The sequence below is a fragment of the Ailuropoda melanoleuca genome, chromosome 2 (assembly GCF_002007445.2).
Source record: "Ailuropoda melanoleuca isolate Jingjing chromosome 2, ASM200744v2, whole genome shotgun sequence".
Lineage (NCBI taxonomy): Eukaryota > Metazoa > Chordata > Mammalia > Carnivora > Ursidae > Ailuropoda > Ailuropoda melanoleuca.
The window spans coordinates 109,516,958-109,536,530 of NC_048219.1; the positions used below are offsets into that span (position 1 = coordinate 109,516,958).

Consider the following 19,573-nt stretch of genomic DNA (forward strand, 5'->3'; position numbering starts at 1 on the left):
TTCCTTTAGAAAACTCTGGGGTTTCATTTATGGATCTTTATAGATGATACTGAAGCCAGAGATAGAGCGAAGGAAACGGATGGCAGCAGGCAAAACTTGGCTTGGTTATTGGCTTCCCTGGCCCATTGGAATTGTGTAAGTGCTGGAACAGGGTTGGTGTGTTGTGAAGAAATGTTGATCCAACACCTGCTTCAGCCTGTCACTGTGCTAATTGCTGGAGAATTCAGGAAACAAGAAAACTTTCAGTCTGTGTTCACTTAGTTCATGCATCTTAAGAATCTTGTAAAAAAAATCTTCTTTGAATTATGAGGGAGTTATCTCTCGAAAAGTTGAAAAGATTATTAAGTCAAAAATGCATTTACTCTACGTAACCTACCAAGCATCATAGCTTAGCCGAGCCTATCTTAAATGTGCTTAGAACACTTATATCAGCTTATACTTGGGCAAAATCATCTAACACAAAGCTTCTTTTATAATAATATTGAATATCTCATGTAATTTATTGACTACTATATTGAAAGTGAAAAACAGAATGGTTGTATGGATATAGAATGGTTGCAGGTGTATCTGTAATTTACCCTTGGGATCATGTGGCTGACTGGGAGCTGCGGCTTACTGCCACTGCCTGGCATCACAAGAGTATTGGACTACATATTGCTAGGTGAAAAAAAATCAGAATTCAAAATTCAAAGTATGGTTTCTACTGAATGCGTATCACTTTCACACCATGACAAGTCAAAAAGTTGCGCTGCTGTAAGTCAGGGACTCTCTATAACATTACTCTTTAAAAACTAGAGTATCCAGAACACGATGACCATGTTCTTTAAGAGTGTTTAATAGTTGGTTATGTTCTTTCAGATCATCCCATATCTAAGAATGTGGCTTTTTTGTTTATTTACTTTTTTCCTAGAATGGGTAGCACTTATAAAAATGTCTGGTTCATCGTAAATGCTCAGAAAACAATGGATGAATGAATGAATGAATGAATGCTCGTATGTAGTGCAGTTCCAGAACAATATTATGCACAGGATACTTTCTTCCATGATTATACTTATTATATAACATGTGTGAAGGATTCAAAGTCGTTTCTTATAAAGGGCAGCTGAAACTGGCATCATCAAGGAGATTAAATAAGAACATCTACCCAGGGCAGGGATGGGCACATGAAGCTTGATTTGACATGGTCCCCAATGGCCGCCTTGCTTCTGCTAACAGTGTGTCTGGTTTTCCAGATAAGAAGTTTCTGTTTTCATTAGGTTATAAGAGTAGCCTGAGAAAGGGTGAGGGATGAGATCACCGTCTGAATTTGTAAAGTTCGCCTTCCAGAACAGCACGGCATGCATATCCCCTGCCACATCTTCTGTATCCTCCCCCATTGATCATCTGCCACAGCACTAACACCCTGTACCTATAGGAACTCAATGCATTTTTGAAATGAATTAATGGATTCATTAAGGATGCTTCTTTTTCTTTTTCTTTTTTTTTTAACTGTTTTAATTAAGCAGCTTTTCTGTAGCACTTGAGGAGTAAAGGAGTCATGACCTGGAGCCCTCAGGAGACTCTGCTTTAGACAAGAAACTATAGTTTCAAAGAATCTATAAATTGTTTCAACAGAAGAAGACTGATGCCTTTTTATTGAGTCTGTCTTTTACTGGTGTATATTGTTTCATGAGTCCCCATTGTGCCACTTTAAGTCCTCTTGGATGGAAGATTTGTTCCCCTGTTAGTGTGAGAAAGTTAACGTACTGCTAAGTGCTGAGCACAGCGATAGAAGTCTATCCATAATACATATGTGGAGTTTGGCTAGCGGAGCCATCTGCTGAAGGGCAAAGAGCTCCGCACTTCACAGTAGCTTTCCATAATCAATAGTCCCACTCTATTCAATAAAAAATTACTAGAGCATAAAATATATAAAGCTTGATCTGTTCCCTTTATTTTGGTCGTCTGTTCAGCAAAAAAAATGACAAGTTAATTCTTTTCTAAATGCATTTGCAACCTTAAAAGGACAACAGACATTATCATAAATTAGTCATGCTGCAGTACACTGATTTTTAATATACACACATTTAATTTGAATACCTTGCACTAGGGTTTCAATTCCAAGAGTGTTTGCAAATCTATATGTGCTTAGTCAAAACATGACCATTAACTAATGCAATTATTCTTTCAATCTGTCATCATTAAATCACTTAACATTCTATTCCATGTTGCTTTGCTTTAAATCCAAGTCTTTAGAAAGAGAAAAGAAATCCGCACTTTGTAAGCACTTCTAAGCCTTGTAAAGTGATAAAGCATACATTCTGAAGGGCAGAGGTTGCTATAAAATTCTGATGGGCCTGCCATCCTGTTGCTATTAGAATCACTTTATGTCACATTAGTAGGATGGAGGTCTTTTAAAAATAGTCACTAAATGTGCCTACTTTTCTAATTTTGGCTTTGCTAATTTAGGATGTCTCTACTCATTGCTTCACAGCAATGAATCCATTCCTTACTCCTTCTGTCCTCCCCCCTTCCATTTGAAGAATAGTTTGAGTACAGGATTCCTTGAATTAGACAACACCACTGTCTGGAAGACAAGCTGGTTACCTCAGCAATTGAATTTGGGGGCCTTGAATTGCTTTTCCTAGTCCAGAATTTGTCTCTGATATTTCGTAATGGGAATATGTATTTCTACCATTAGAAATTTCTCTCTTTGATATAATCTTGGTTTCTTCTTTAAGCTGTATATACCTCCTTTGATGATAACATATTTAATATTAACTTTTTTATAATTTATTTTATAATTTATATATAAATAAATTATATTTATTTATAAATATAATTCATTTATTCCAGTATAGTTACCATACAGTATTATATTAGTATCAGGTGCACAATACAGCGTTTCACAATACATCACCCAGTGCTCATCATGACAAGTGCATGCCTAACTTTTAATATGTATCACGTGGATACATTTTCTGACCATTTCCTAAGAGGAGACCTACATTATGGGGAACATATGAAGAGATTGGGCACTGAGTTTCAGGCATGAGAGAAGGATTTGGAAGTCAGATTCTAGAAAGTAAATGAAGAAAAACTGAATTTCACAGTTACAATACACGATTGCCGTGATCTTTGGGTTCTTGTCCCCCTTCCTGAGTTGTCTCATTTAAGAATTCAGTGCCAACAAGTTGTGATGCTAATACTTGGGGAAAAAACAATTTGGAATCATTCTTCATTCCTCCCTTTCTCTCTCATCCATATCTAATCCATTAGAAGCTTTCCCTAACTCACAGTATATCCTGAACCTCATCACTTCTCACCACATTCGCTGTGACCGCCCCCATTGAAGCCACCATCATCGCTCCCAGATGAGCAAAGTCCTCCAAATTTGTCTCCCTTCTTTACATCCTCCATAGTCGTTTCTTCACTTGGTAGCCAGGGTGATCCTTTAAAAATTTAAATCATACCAAATTACTGTCCTCCTCAAAACTTTGCAATGACTTCCTAGCACATTTGGAATAACACTCACACTCCTAACTCTGGCCTACAAGGCTCTTTATAGCCTGACTCCTGACTACTCCTCACTTCCTTTTCCTCTTATCGTGACCCACCTGGCCCGGACACACTGGCTTCTGTGATGTCCTAGAAAGTGCCGAGTACTCTTCCTCTCTGGAATTTTGGGCATGCTCCTCTTTTTGCCTAGAATGCTCCCTCCCCTCCTATTCCCGTGCTCATTCCCTCATGTTCTTCAGGATTCCGAAGACTTCCTGGTCATGGCCCCAAAATAGCTGTCCTCATCCATTTCTCTCTTCTCCTCATTGTCTAATGCCATGTTATGGATGATGCATTTCTGTCTGTCTGCCCCACTAGAAGACAGTCTTCGCAAGGTCAAGAGCTTTGTCTTATTCACTGCTATGCATTTCTCTTGTCTGAAATCTTGCCTGGCACACATTTGGAGCTCAGGAATTACTTATTGAAAGAAAGAATGAATGGATGTGTGGATGCAAAAGTGATTCACTCACTGTTTGGGCAGGCCTATTTCTCTTTCTAGGGATTCCTGTTTTTTAGCTCCCCCCCTGCCTTCAGTCTCTCTTACAGATCTGTTTGTTAAATAAAATGCCCTTGCATGAGTTGTTTTCCCTGTGCATTCATTATTGAGTTATTAGCATTTCCCTTCTCAGAGGTTGGGGGTCCCAGAGTGGCTGGCAGTATGCTCTCTCACTAACAGTGTGCATGTTGGAGGTTTCACATGAATGGATCATGACAAGTTTACCTAAGATTCAGAATTGCCACAGAACAATGTGGAGAATATGATTTCGGGCCTCTTTAAAAAGTTGTCTTTTGTAACTTTTAGGGAGAATTTTAATTTTTACAATTAGAGACTGTTTTATTTGGCTTATTTATTATTTCTCTTTTTAACTTACAGTTATATCCTGAAAGTACTAAAATTTGACCCTATGTAACCACAGTGCTCTAATTATAAATTGGCTGTAAAATATTCTCAAAATGTATTTTTTGTTTGAGACTGAAAGAAAAAAAAATATTTTGGCAGTGTCAAATACTATCAGTTAGTGATCACTGACAATATCTTTGTCACCAAAAAAGGGAGAGGGAGGTTTGTTTGTTTTTGTTTTTGTTTTTTGCTTCAGTCCAGAACACGCTTCCTCAGACCAAAGCCAACATTTACTTGTCCTCATAATGTCTGGGCAGGTAGCTACCTATTGCCAACTGAACTTATTTTCTATATCCTTTGATTAAGTTTCTTTGATTTGCCATTCACTATTTTAATCTATTTGTCATTTCATTAAAAAGATGTGCTTCAGAGTCAGATAAATCTGACTTTGAACCTTGTTTTTTCCAATTACTTATATGACCTTCGAATAATTACTTCTTTTTTATTCCAGTTATCCCATCTGTAAAAAGGGGAAACCATATTGTTTTCCTAAGTGGCTGTACCAACTTGCATTCCCACCAACAGTGTAAGAGGGATTCCCTTTCTTCACATCCTCTCCAACATTTGTTGTNGTTATCCCATCTGTAAAAAGGGGAAACCATATTGTTTTCCTAAGTGGCTGTGCCAACTTGCATTCCCACCAACAGTGTAAGAGGGATTCCCTTTCTTCACATCCTCTCCAACATTTGTTGTTTCCTGTCTTGTTAATTTTTGCTATTCTGACTGGTGTAAGGTGGTATCTCAATGTGGTTTTGATTTGAATTTCCCTGATGGCTAACGCTGTTGAACAATTTCATGTGTCTGTTAGCCATTTGTATGTCTTCATTGGAGAAGTTTATGTTTATATCTTCTGCCCATTTTTTGACTTGATTATTTGTTTACTGGGTGTTGAGTTTGAGAAGTTCTTTATAAATCTTGGATACCAGCCCTTATCTGAAGTGTCATTTGCAAATATCTTCTCCCATTCCATGGGTTGCCTCTTTATTTTGTTGACTGTTTCCTTTGCTGTACAGAAGCTTTTTATTTTGATGAACAGTATGGAAGCTCCTCAAAAAGTTAAAAAATGAGCTACTCTATGACCCAGCAATTACACTACTGGGTATTTACCCCAAAGATATAGACATAGTGAAAAGAAGGAGCACATGCACCCCAGTGTTCATAGCAGCAATGTCCACAATAGCCAAACTGTGGAAGGAGCCGAAATGCCCTTCAACTGATGAATGAATAAAGAAGATGTGGTCCATATATACAATGGAATATTACTCAGCCAGCAGAAAGGATGAATACCCACCATTTGCTTTGACATGGATGGGACTAGAGGGGGATTATGCTAAGTGAAATAAATCAAGCAGAGAAAGACAGTTATCATATGGTTTCACTTATATGTGGAACCTAAGGAATAGCATGGAGGACATTAGGAGAAGGAAGTTTTGGAGAAATGAAGGGGGGGGATCAGAGGGGGAGATGAACCATGAAAGACTGTGGACTCCAGGAAAAAAACTGAGGGTTTTAGAGGGGAGGGGGGTGAGGGGATGGGCTAGCCTGGTGATGGGTATTAAGGAGGGCACGTATTGCAAGGAGCACTGGAAGCACTACCTCGAAAACTGATGTGGTACTCCATGGTGACTAACATAACATAATAATAAATAAATAAGTAAAATAAAAATAAAAAAAATAATAAAAATTAATAAAAATAAATTTAAAAATGGGGGGGCATATTTTCCTCATAGGGTTGTTGGGACGATTTAATGAGGTTACACACCTCAATTTGTTAGTTTACCGAGTGCGCATGCAGAAGGTATTGGTCGTTTTTATTATTACTTGAAGGATATGTCATGATACTCTAGGAGCTCAAATAAATTAATGCCTTGGCTGTTTTGTTCAGCCAGAGCCTTTGGAAAAAGCAAATGGATCTTGCACGTTTGTAGGATGAGAATTGACTAGTGTCTTTCATTCCGTGGCTCTTAATCTACTTGAGGCATTTCCACAATGGATTTCAAAGTGCCCTATACCTACGGGAGGTAGGACTCTGGCCTTTGAGATTCCCATATTTCCCTCCTAACCGAAAGGACAAAATGAGGGTATGTTAAAAGGCATCAGACTTGGGAGAGGGAGGGTGGAAAAGGTCTTTGACAAGGACTTCACTGTGGAAGAGAATGTCCCAGGCAGTCAGGAAGCCAACTTGGCTGGAGGCTGGAGGACCATTGCTGTAACAGCTTCTAAAAGAGAAAGCGAGTACCGTTAGCCAGGAAGACTCCTTTGATTCCTCATTTTGTCAGTCCCTGGAGATGCTTTCCCAGTTTGAGGGATTTCTGGATGTTCAGTTTTCATGGTTGCGGGGTGATTTGTGACTAAACATAGGTAATGCTTTTGAAACAAATAAAGAGGATGAGGAAAGACTGTGAAAGATGGGCATTTTAAAAAAGGACTATAGATGTCCTTTCCTGGTGAGCATTTTCCCTCTGCTGCTTGCTGGGCTGGTGTTTTCTCTGAGGTGGAAAACAATAGAGATAGTGAAAAATGCCTTATATTTCTTTAGAGAATTTGTCATTTGCCAGCGAATGGAATTTGTGTGTCGTTGGTTAATGAGCTACCAATAGGGTTTTTGTTACTTTATATAAAACCATAGTCATTAAACTTTTCATTTTTCTCCATAATGAGTTCCAAAATTCTTCCATTGCTAATTCTTCTAGGATCACAATAAATTAATTGAAAAAGCTATTTATACAGCGTAGCCCAGTCCTTTCAAACAAGCAAACAAATTGCCATGACTTGCTGTAATTCTGAACTTTATTCTTCTTTTATGCTCTTTGCTGAACTTTGGTGGCTGGAAGTTTGGCCATGGTATTCCTGAATCTCTAACTTTAGGACTTGATGAAATCAATAAAATCCTCATACATAAAACGTTAATGTGTGTGTGTGTGTGTGTGTGTGTGTGTGTGTTTTGTAGAATCAAGGACCAAAACGTACATGTAGAAGGACGTAAGCAGAAAGGAAGTTAGCATTCATTGAATATTTGTTATGTACCATGTTCAGCATTTGGCATTATTATACCCATTTTACAGATGAGAAAACAGAACTGGGCCAAGGTCACAGGTACCTGGTAAGTGGGAGGGCACAGGTTAGTTGAGCTGTAAATCATGCCTGTTGTGAATACCACACTGTTCCACTGTTTGCCTACCTTATTTGCTAATTATATCATGGGAGTCCCCTACTCAGTTGCTGTATTTGACCCCCTTCTTAATGGCCGGGGAGCTCTTCTGCTAGGGAACCTGTGGAGAAGAGGGTCTGAACTAAGCCCTTGGGAACCCCCCCCCCCCCGCTAAAACCCTTACCTTATAGCGCCTTACCCTAGAATATGGAGCCACCTGCCCTGAGACTGAGACTCAGATACATGAGGGACAAGCCTTCTGCTTGAGTGACCATGGTGAACAGGGTGAGAACTCTGAGTGAAGAGAAAAAGGCTTCAGAACTTGACCTCTGGAGAAGGCCTGCCTCTGGGAAGGACGAAACTTTTCTCGGTCTCTCACGCCCAAGAATTGGAAACAAATTATTGTCTGTATTGACTGCCTAGGCAGGACCTGTACCCTTCACTCCAAAGTCTTGCCCTGCCTACTGACTACGTTTCCAGCCTTGGAGAACCATGCGAAAATGAAGCAGGGAAGCAGAGGGAGGACAGTTGTGTCCCAACAAACTCCACAGTGTTGTCCAAATCCTCTTTCTACCGTGGGCTTTTTATAAGACTTATGATTGTCAGCTCTTAAGCTTTTTAGAGTGATGCCATGCATTGTGAAGGAGTTTGATTGCTATTAGGTTTCTTAGATATTGCTTTCTTATTTTGATGTCGCTGACTTGATTGCAGTTTTATGCTAGTTTCTGTAAGGCCAGGGTTTTGGTGACACACACTTATTTTTATTGCTGTTTTATTTATTTCTTTTTCTTTTAAGCAATCACAAAGCTGAGAAATTTTTCCTCAAATCTGAAATGGGACAGCCATTACAAGAATGTTCTTAGGTTTTGTTTATTTTTCTAGAAGTTAATGAGACTATTGGTATTTATGTGAATGCTGTAGGGTTCTATTAATGCTGTGTGCTTGAAGAATGTTGTAATAATGCCCAAAAGGAAATTCTGTCTGAAATAATTCTCCAGGTCTGAGTGCAGTGTTGTTGTTTTAAGATTTTATTTATTCTTTTTTTTTTTTGAGAGATTGAGAGAGAGAGCACTAGCAGAGGGAGAGTGAGAGGAAGAAGCAGACTCCCTGCTAAGCAGGGAGTCCAATGTGGGGCTTGATCCCAGGATCCTGGGATCATGACCTGAGCCGAAGGCAGACACTTAACTGACTGAGCCACCCAGGCACCACCGAGTGCAGTGTTGTTATGGTTGTTTTGTTTTCAGGAGGTTGTGTACACACTCTGTTGTGTTTTCTCCCCTTATGTGTGTGTGTTTGTGTCTATTGGTATGTATCTTAACCAGTTATAAACCGGGAAGATAGATTCCTAAGTCAGTTTAAATAACAACATTTCTGCATGTATAAAAAAGTACTCATCAGTTAAGTGTAGTGACACATTGTTAACTCATTTTTAATGTGTAGGCCTTTATCCCAGTGTGGTCAAATAAGTGGAAATATTCTATATCAAGGAGGTTGAAAAGTTGGTCATTTCTCTCTGTTTGAAACCATATATCCCCAACGTCACACATTCACATGCTACTCTCCTGCTTTCAGAAGGCCAACTTTCACATAGTCGTCCAGAAGCCTGTGAAGGGTCACCCAGTGCGAGGTCAGCTGTTATGGAACAGGCCCATCTGGCTTCCATCGTCTTCCTCTGATTTGTCACTCTCTTATGCCTTCAGGGCTGAGGCACAAGCCCTGTTTATCCATATTTCCTTTCTTCACTCCTCTCAACTCATACTGCTACCATGAGGAGCTGCTGTGATTTTTTCCCCCTAGGAAATAAAAGGGATGTAGCACCCAAAGCCAATTGATAGGTGAAGATTTGGCCCTAGAAAGAGATTATTATGTACATTTGATGTCATGACTTACGTTTTCTTTAGAATCTTATATTTTCCTTGTTCTTCTTCTTTTAAATAAATCAAATTTCTTTTAAATAAATCCAGGTATTCCTGGAGGACCTCTGAATGGAAAGAATGCCAAGTCTCTCTTCTCCTCGAGCAGCAGGACCCCCACTGGCATGTGACAGGACCCGTTTGTGGAGGTGGGATCCAGACCCGGGATGTATATTGTGCCCAGAGCACACCAGCGTCCAGCGCACAGAAGGCCAAGGAAGGTAGGCAGCCAGTTCCAGGGACAGATGGTGCTGCTGATTGGAAGGGAAATCAACTCCCAACACCATCTCCTCATATTCTTCTTGATATAATGGGCCCTCAGCACTCACAGATTTATTCCATTTTGTCGAGAATTTGCAAGCCAGTTTTGCTACTTGTGATAACTGGGAATCGTTAAAAATAATAGCAATAACAATAACTTCAGCCTCAAAGGATCATTGTGAAAATTAAATGAGAAAATATACCTAAGTGCTGTAGCGTAAATAAATGCTACAGGCCGAGAGGGGCTGGGAGGCTGGAGTGAGTCAATGGGTCATGATTTAGTAGCATTCTTTTTTTGTTTTGTTTTGTTTTCTCCCAAGAGGGTTGTTTGTATGAATTTGTAAATATAGGAATTTCTACAGACATGTCACCTTCGAATGTCGAGGATCTAGTTTTACTGGCAAGTTTCGAATAATGTGAAAAGGAGAAGAGAAAGGAGGCGGAGGAGGAGCAAAAACAACTTTCTCCACACCAGGCTGGCTGATGGGCGGGTACAACCGCAGCAGCAGTCCATTGGTTCCAGAGTCTGGGGCAGTGAAAACAGATAGGGACTGAAAAACCGGCCCAGGTGTATTTAAGTCAATTGATTGAAAGCCAAAAGTGATCAGTAATGCTTCCACTCTGGAAGAATGTGTGGCCTGTTCCCACCACATGGGAGGCCATAGCAGTGCCCTCTGCAGAAGTAGTCTAGGTGGAAAAGTGTTCCTGAGTATGCAGGTGAGTCCTCTATGTAGAATTTGGTTATGAAGACATGCTGCAAGCTTTCTTGGTATGGAAGGGCATTTATTTTACCCTATGAAGCTTTTCATACCAGGTACTTTTTTTTTTTTCTGTGACATGGCCTCTCAACATTCCAGAAGTGTCTGTCACCATAACTTTGGATAATTCACCCTCTCACTCAGAGAGGGATCATCTTTACAGAATCCTTAGTGTTTGCTTCAACAATTAAAGTTACAGTGTCTCATTAAATTTTCTTCTTTATCTAATGTCACTTGGAAAATGACAACTTACACACTTTCTGCTTCAGGGTAGAACATGGCTATGCTTCCTTCTCTGACTTTGGAATAACAAATTTAGATAAAGAACTCTAGATTATTCTTTCAGACCTTGGTAATTTTTTTATTCCACCTCTCTTTCTTCCGTTTTATTACTGTCTGTAGTACTAGGATTTCCAGGGGCCAGCAGTTGCTTTAAAGACAATAGTATAGCTTACCACGACCTTGGTAGTCAATAACAAAGGCTTTATTTTGCTCTTGTGTGGAAGTGAACAGGAAATATTGTTCAGCTATTGCTTTCCATACTTATAAATGCCTTAATTTCCTGCTGTTATCATTTATAGATACACCTTGACACATCTGACAACATGAAAATTTCTTCTTGGCTCAAGTTAAACATAAGAGAGCAATTGAATTGCTATTATAAGGGACCAGTGAGTGTGTTTGCCCAATTAAAGAGGCCAAATTTAAATATTTCTAACCTTTTCTGCTAATACAGTAATAAAGGCCAAAATTGGTGACAGGTTTTGCATTTCAGTTTTTGTGAATATCAGCTTTTTTTTTTTTTAAAGATTTTATTTATTTATTTGACAGAGATAGACAGCCAGCGAGATAGGGAACACAAGCAGGGGGAGTGGGAGAGAAAGAAGCAGGCTCATAGTGGAGGAGCCTGATGTGGGGGCTCGATCCCATAATGCCGGGATCACGCCCTGAGCCAAAGGCAGACGCTTAACCGCTGTGCCACCCAGGTGCCCCTCAGCTTTTTTTTTTTTTTTTTATGTTAGATTGTAGAGGGAGAAGGAATTTTAATAGCATTGATTTTGGAAACTCTTTTCTCAATGACAATTGACTTTTCCACAGGTTAATTTTTCCTTAGACTCAAGGATACTCTCTTCAACCTCTAGAGTGAAATTGCTTGACTTTTCTTCCCTACAAAATCCCGCCATCCACTGTGAGTTCGCTGCCCTGCATTTCAAGAACCTGATCTTAGAGGAACACAGCCCTGGGGAAAACACTACCACCACCACCCATGAACCAAAACCAAAACCAAAAAATCCCCAAACCAAGACCCATTTCCATGGATGTCGCATGCAATAGAATGAAATAGAATCTAAATTCCAGAATGCGGAATGAAAGGAAAAAAAAACCTAACAGAATGCTAAATTCTTTGCCAAGTGCCTCCGAGTCTCTTAGATAGGCTGGATTCTGAGGCGACATTTGCTGTTAGTGACTTATTCTTCGTGACATCCCATCCCCCATTTGACCTCAGTTCCTGGGGCTTATAGAAATGGCATAATACCTGTGGCAGACTTACCTCGTTCTTTTTTCAGTGTTCATGTGATGTTTTAAATGCAGCCAAAATAGTGCTGTAACAATCAATGTGAGAAGCATTACCTACAATAGTAGCCAAGCCAGTAGAATTGGGAATGAATATGTGGAAGAGTATTTATGATTTTGTTTGCCAGTTATTGTTGTAGAGAGAATTGTGCTTCTCTTGTATTATTCAGAAATACCAGCAAGAGTGATGCTTACCTATAAGTCTAAAAGTTTGGTTTGGTGAGACCATTTTCTTCTTGCTCTTTTCTCAAATGAAATTAAAGCCACTCAGCCTGCATTCAAGCATCATTTCTTAGGAGACAAAGCATTGAAATAAAGAACACGCTTTCAAAATCTAATAAAGACTGGGACATAGTTATTTTCCATTCGTGAAAACATGGCCTAGAGACTGAAACCTCAACAAATATAGAGTAAAATGACATAGAGATAGAATGTATTTATATAGTGGGGAACCCCCTCTCAAATACTAAATAAAAATTGGGGAAAGGTATTGGTGTGATTGCAGTTAAGAAGAGCACTTCCTGAATTTCTTTTCTTATTTCAGATTCATTATTTGGCATTAAATGGGCCTAGCTCTTTTAACGATGGGACACAGTTTAGCTTTGAGTTGTTAAATGTGTTACTTATTTCCTCCACTCCAGTAAGATTAAGTAGTTCTTAAAAGTCCTACATCCTTATCATGTTGGGCCCGGAGTTGACATTAAGGAAGTACATGGTCAGATAAGGGAATGTGTCCTAGAATGTTAAGTAGTATATGGAGACTTAATGTATTTTGGGTCTAAGTAGCGTATGGAGACTTAATATGTTTGGGTTGCAGACTTTCATTTTGACCTATATAGAACTTTGATAAGCCACATGAATGTTGTTCCTGTCTTCTAGTTCATTGTATTGTTTTTAAATATATTGATTTGGTGAGTAAACAATGGATGAAAATCAGTCTTTTCTTTTTTTTTTTTAATAATTCATTAAATGCCAGCTATGTTTTCAGCTGTGTACTAGACACTGATATGATGAAGGTGCCCCTCATTACTTTATAGTTTTTTAAAATTGGAACAACAATTGAACCAACAATTATGCTATAGTGTCAGAAGTAATGTAATCGTTAGGTGCGCCTGGGTGGCTCGGTCATTAAGTGTCTGCCTTTGGCTCAGGGCATGATCCCAGGGTCCTGGATCGAGCCCCGCGTCGGGCTCCCTGCTCCGCTGGGAGCCTGCATCTTCCTCTCCCACTCCCCCTGCTTGTGTTCCCCCTCTCACTGCTGTCTTTCTGTCAAATAAATAAATAAAATCTTTTTTAAAAAAAGTAATGTGATCATTATATACATAATATGGTTAAAACCATTTAATGGTGTCTGAGAGTTAGCTTCATAAAGGGGGTAATGCTTAAAGAGAGTTTGCAGGATCGTTAGGAAAGAATGTTCTCAGTGGGGGCACAGGGGCTATGGAAAGGGATGGAGACATTTGTGTTCAGTCCAGCATGTGAATTGGTGTGAGGGGAGCACAGGGAATAAGAAAGTGACAGTGACGTCGGAAATCTAGGCCTTTTGCGCTATTCTGGAGGTAAGACTTTGTTTTTGAGATATGGGTACAGACTTTCTTTCCCCACTGCAGGTTTTTAAGCAGAGAAGAAATCTCATATTCTTAGCTGTCTGGGAGAATGCATAAATGTCAGTATACCAAGAGAATTCTCAGGAGTGCCCATGTTCTACTTGCAAACTTATCTGGTTATCCAAGAATTTTTTTAGATGTGAACTAAATTCATTTACATTATGAACAGATGAACAGATTTCTTAAGGGGCAATTGAAGGAGATACCTATTCCACCATCATTTGAAGGCCTATCTTTAGAAATTGGTTTTAAAGTCAATAAACTTATTTGGGTGTGAGAATAAAGTTTAAGGAAAAAATGCTCTTAGAACTTCCTTTAGTGTTGACTCTTAGAGGAGAAATGGGTTTACAGCATTTTCTCTCGCTTTATGCTAACAGAGAAACAGAGATAACTGGATGAAATAATCTTTGCTAATTAACAGCAGACTGTTTGATGGCAGTTCACATGAGACCAAAAGATGGAAGACAATTGGCCTGTAATCATTCTACTTTGGAAACATCCCCAATTATTGGGGTTATGGGTATAGGAGAAAGTCAGTATATATACATATATATATATATATATATATATATATATATATAGATAGATAGTCTCTCCAAACATTCTCTCCAGAAGTGTGAAAGCTGAGAAAAGTGTAGAAAAAGAATATTAGATATTTAAAGGCAATCGGGTCACCAGGAGCCTAAAATGAGATTGGTTTCTGCTTCTTCCGTTTCATTGCTTGTGTATCTCAGTGATTTTTTTTTAAATCAAGTATAACAAACTTATCTTAGTGTGATATGGCAAATGTTTGTTGAATTACTGTGCTTATCAGAAATATTGAAGAGTTCTTATTTTGCCACTCATTAAATTATCAGGCTGTTCTTGACATTAAAAATGTCCTAATTTATTTAGCTCAAGGTATAATTCATGTGATTGAAGTAGGACTAGGAGGGAGCTGGTCTGGACAAATGATAGAGGTGGGATATTTGAGGAGAAAGCCTAGCATTGCATAGGGGCTACTCCTGGGGAAAATAAATGACTTGTGGAAAAATGGGCCTTTTAGACAACACGTGAGTCCTGCTTAATTTGATCTCCCGAAGAGGAAGAACACATGTTCTTCTTCAGCAACATATTCTTATAGGTTTTTTCAAAATCAGCACAACTAAATTGATAATTCGGTACTGTGTGCAACTCAAACCAAAGCATTTGGCGTCATGCAGGAGCGAGATTGTCAAGGACCTAGAACTAGATGTGAGTTTGGATTTTTCCAGTTCTTTTACCAGTGATATTTCAGCTTTGCTAATCCTACTGCGTTAAGCCCGTACCCCTTTAACAACACATCACTTTTTGCCGGATATCCAGCCATTGATATTATTGTCTTTGTCACCCATTAGACTAATAAGCCCTTAAAGGCCATTCTTGGGGTCCTACCTCATATTTCCACGTGCCACAGCCCATCACATAAGTGGAAAATTGCAAATGCATATGGAATCCAAAATGAAAAACTCATCAAGTGAGAGACTGATATATTGAGCTTTGTTGGATTCTTTCTGCTTCATGGGCAGCACAGAGAAATAAATTGTTTTACTGTTAACAAAACCAAAATGATCTGCTGTTTAGATACCTGCATTCCTTGCCAAGCCCAGGTGGTCCTGAAGGCCTGGAATGGAATCAGATAAAATGGAAGATCTGAGGATCATGAAGTGATGGAAATGGTACATGGGGAAAGATCAAGAAGGAATGTGAAGGAGAAAACAAGGAGGGTCACCAGGCCAGGGAGGTTTGCTGGGACTCAAACAGTCGCTTTGCTGAGTGATTTTGGCCTGTGACACTAAGTAGTTGATCTGAATAATTGCCAGAGTTAAATATATTCCTCTTGTTCTCCAGACAAAGAGATTATAGAAGCCATAAATGATTTCAAATTATTTACATCCATCTGTTTTCGTTTTGATCTTCGATAATCTACGAGGGGAGATGTGTCAGTCAAAGGATAAGTACATAAGTGACTTAAGTACTTTAGGAGAAAATGAAAGTTTTAGGGAAGGAGAGGTTAAACCAGTGGGATGTGGGGGACATAGAGTAGGTTCATGAGGGAGAAAATTTTAACGTGGACTTAAAAGAAGGGCAGGTGTTTAGACAGGTGTTCATGTGAAGGGGACAGAATCCCAGGTGAAACAAACCATTAGAGTAAAGGCACAGCAGTAGAAAGTCATAGAACATGCTTAGATCAAAACCAGTAATGAAACTGGACATGAATATGGGGCAGCAGAAGGTAAGTGCTGTGGATTTAAGGTAGACAGGTGGAATTCTAGGCTATGGTATTAGGCCTTATAATGATCAGACCATGAGATGGTAGGAATTACACTATTACCTTCTTTATCCCTGTCCAACACCCTGAGCTCCAACAATACTGAACACTTTCTTTAGCTTTCTAGGCCTTGGGAGCCAGTCTCTGCCTGACCAGTGACCATTATCCTATGTCTCCCTCTCCATTCCCCACCTCCAACACAAACCTCTTCCCTGGCTCTGGCCTATCACCCAGATCACACCTACTTAGAAATTGCTCCTTCTGGGAACCTTTAGAGACCACATACGGCCTCTTGTCCTCAGTGGTCAAAGCACTTTATCTCACTGCTTTGCAGTTGCTTTTTTGTGTGCACTGTGAAGCAGGCTGTGCGAGGTCAGGGGCCGTCTCTGTTGTTCACTGTTGTTTCCCCAGCACTCAGCACCATCTCTGGTGCAGAAAAGATACTTGCATTGAATTCAAGCTCTGCCCCTTCTCACGTTCCTTCCCACCTTCTCTCTTTCTCTTGGTTGATGCTGTACAAGCGCATGGGTCTACTTTCAGACTTGGGTGAGATGCCCCATTGGGTTGTGTGGGCTCTGGCTTCCTGAGGAGCAGCTGAGAGGCTAAGGGGTTGCAACCTGGAAGTGGAGGAGACTTAGCTCCTTAAGGTGTGAAACTTCACCAAAAGGAAACAGGATTTAGGAGGGAGCCAGGCTATTTCCAGTGCACCTATATATTATTCCAATATATTCTTGCAATTCTTCTGGAGAAATTCTGTTTTCCAAATACATGAACCTGCTATATATATCTGTGTGCTTTAATGCAAAATGGTAGCCAGCACAGTAACACATCACATACTGTTTCTTCATATTTCCCTTCCTTATTTCCTCCAGTTTCTCTCCATCACTGCCTCCTGAACTTGAACCTCCCAGATAAAGTATTAACACCTGAATTCTCATTGCAGGCTCTGCTTTCTAGAGGGCTCAGCCACAGCAAAACAATGCATATGTGTCAAAAGAAAAAATGAGAGACACTGTTTTTAGGGATTTACTCTACTAGTCTAGATGAGACCTGGTACCAGCCTGAAGTATGGCGGGGGCTGTAAACGACTCTTCTTTTCGTCTTTCATTTTCCTTCTCTCTTCTCCCCCAACCTCATTTTTCTTTCTCTTATTTTATATATTTTCTCTTCCTCATCGTCCAATTTTTTCATTGCTTCCCCTTCCTCGTCTTTTCCTCTTTATTTCACCTTGCATAAATCTTGAGAGCAGGGACAGTTTTAGTAACTGTGGTAGACTTCACAGCAGTGAGCTCCGCGCCTGGCCAAAGGCAGATAAGACCTCAATGGGTATTCCTTGAACAAATGAATAAACTCTCTGCATATAGTCTTACCTTTCTGTTTTAGGCATTTCTTTTCACTTCGGAACAACTTTTCCCTTTATTTCAATTGTTCACGTACACCTGCACTTCATTAATGAACAGCGAGAGTCTCCTTTTCAGGATAGAAGATTTCATTTAGAAAAACATGCTGAGACTAGTGCATTTACAATCTTTAGTTGGGTGTCTTACTAAACTTCATTTTGTCAGCTGGAATAGATTTTTCATGAACACCAAGCCAAGAGGTAATGAGGTTCCTCTTGGCTGTTCAATTTCTGAAACAAAGTTACTCCTTCCAAATCTATTTCTCCAGCCTTGTTGAATATGTGAATGTTGTGGAAGTAGGATATAGAAGACCCATCCGCTTATTGTCCAGCCCTTCCTGCAGGAACGTTTCACAGTTTCCTCCTCAACTTATTCTAGTATTTAGCATTTTTCCATGCTCTACTTTTTTTTTTAAAGATTTTATTTATTTATTTGACAGAGAGAGAGACAGCCAGCGAGAGATGGAACACAAGCAGGGGGAGTGGGAGAGGAAGAAGCAGGCTCACAGCGGAGGAGCCTGATGTGGGGCTCGATCCCAGAATGCCGGGATCACGCCCTGAGGTGAAGGCAGATGCTTAACGACTGAGCCATCCAGGTGCCCCTCCATGCTCTACTTTGAATTTCTCATCAGGTTCTGTCCTCAAGAGAGGAGTTGCTTAGTAAGACTTCTGTGTGCTTAAGATGGGTTATATGACTCCTTGTGTCATCTGGCCATTTTCTCAGGCATATTGGGAGGGGGAGGAGAATCAATCCCCACGTCAATGGTAAAGCTGGAAAGCCAGCTGATTTGTGGTGCCACTTCTCATTCAAACATTCTGTGGGTCTCTATATGGAATATATAATCACGATTCATTTTATTCTTTTAAGAACTGTTTTTCTAAGACTTTAATTCTATTTCCGAGACTTGGTGAAAGGTGTCCAAGGTGTCCCAATTCTTTCTAGACTCAGAGCTCAGTACTGGACCCAGCTAGTTCTATGTAAATAATATATAGCATTTTAAATTCAGCGTTCCCCAGATTCTTCATTATCTTGCATGGTCCCATATCAGATCCTTTTCCAGAGTTCCAGATTTAGGAAATTGTCTTTCTTCCTGCCAAGTGTTTATTCTAGAAACCTGAGCAACATCCTTGGTATTTTACTATCATTCACCTCTTTGCCCATCTTCAGTCTAGCACCACATCCTGTTAATTCTACTTCCAAATGTATACTTTCTTTGGTTTGTTCTATTTATTTTTATCCATTTCCTTTTCTAGCATTATTTCTCACATGAACTGCCATAATAATTTCCTGGCTGATTTTCCTCCTATTCTTACCCCTTCCAGATGGGGGGGGGAGGGTGTGTTTAATGTGGTTCAGCACATGGACTCTGCAGACCCACTACCTCTGTCCAGATTCTTACTCTGTCATTATAAGCTGTGTAATCTTGGACAAATACTTTTACCTTCAGTTTCCTCATCTGTTAGACAGAAATAACAATAATTCCTGGCTCCTCAAATGAGCATACACATGTACACTTAGATCAGAGCCTTATATGATAAGCACTTAATAACTATTAGCTTCGATTATTTTTCTTCTCCATACTCCTGCCAAAACAACCTTATAGGAAAGCTTATCTGAGCATATGATTCCCATGCAAAATGACTTCAGTGACTGTAAGTTAGAACTTCTTTAACATCACTCACAGAGCCATGTCCGATCTGGCCCTTGCCTACCTCTGCAGCCTCCCATTGCTCCAGTGCCCCTTCCACTCCTTCTATTTCAGCCATACTGTGGCCTCAGGCGAGTTTAGCTGACCATTCTGTGCATGAGTTTCCATCTTGTGGTTAAAAGCCAGCATTGCATCATCTAGACAGCAAACTTGAGAATCACAGACCTAGAACCTAAGCATCGTGACTCTAAGACGCAGTCTGCTGAGGAGACCAGTCATTGTCCCTGTCCTAGTGCACAGGAGGACAGGGGGATGAGGGGTCCTTGGAAAGTGGGACATCTGGCTGAGTGGCCACTTTCTAGCAACAGCTGTGTGCTTTGGAAGAGAAATGCCAGCCTTTTCCCAGCTTCAAGGGGCTCCCCTTATTTCTTGGCTCATGACTCCTTCCTCTATCTTCAAGGCTGACAACATACCGTCTTCAAATGTCTTTCTGACTAGGACTCTTATGCCTCCTTCTTCCATTTATAAGGAC

The 19,573-nt window shown here is 39.9% G+C and overlaps 1 protein-coding gene across 1 annotated transcript in view; it reads left to right on the forward strand.

The window, feature by feature from the left end:
* Positions 1 to 19,573, forward strand: part of THSD7B (thrombospondin type 1 domain containing 7B) — an 848,738-nt gene that overhangs the window by 310,433 nt on the left and 518,732 nt on the right. Inside the window, 1 exon segment of the mRNA XM_034654492.1 lies at positions 9,554 to 9,723. Coding sequence (XP_034510383.1) covers positions 9,554 to 9,723 — 170 coding nt within the window.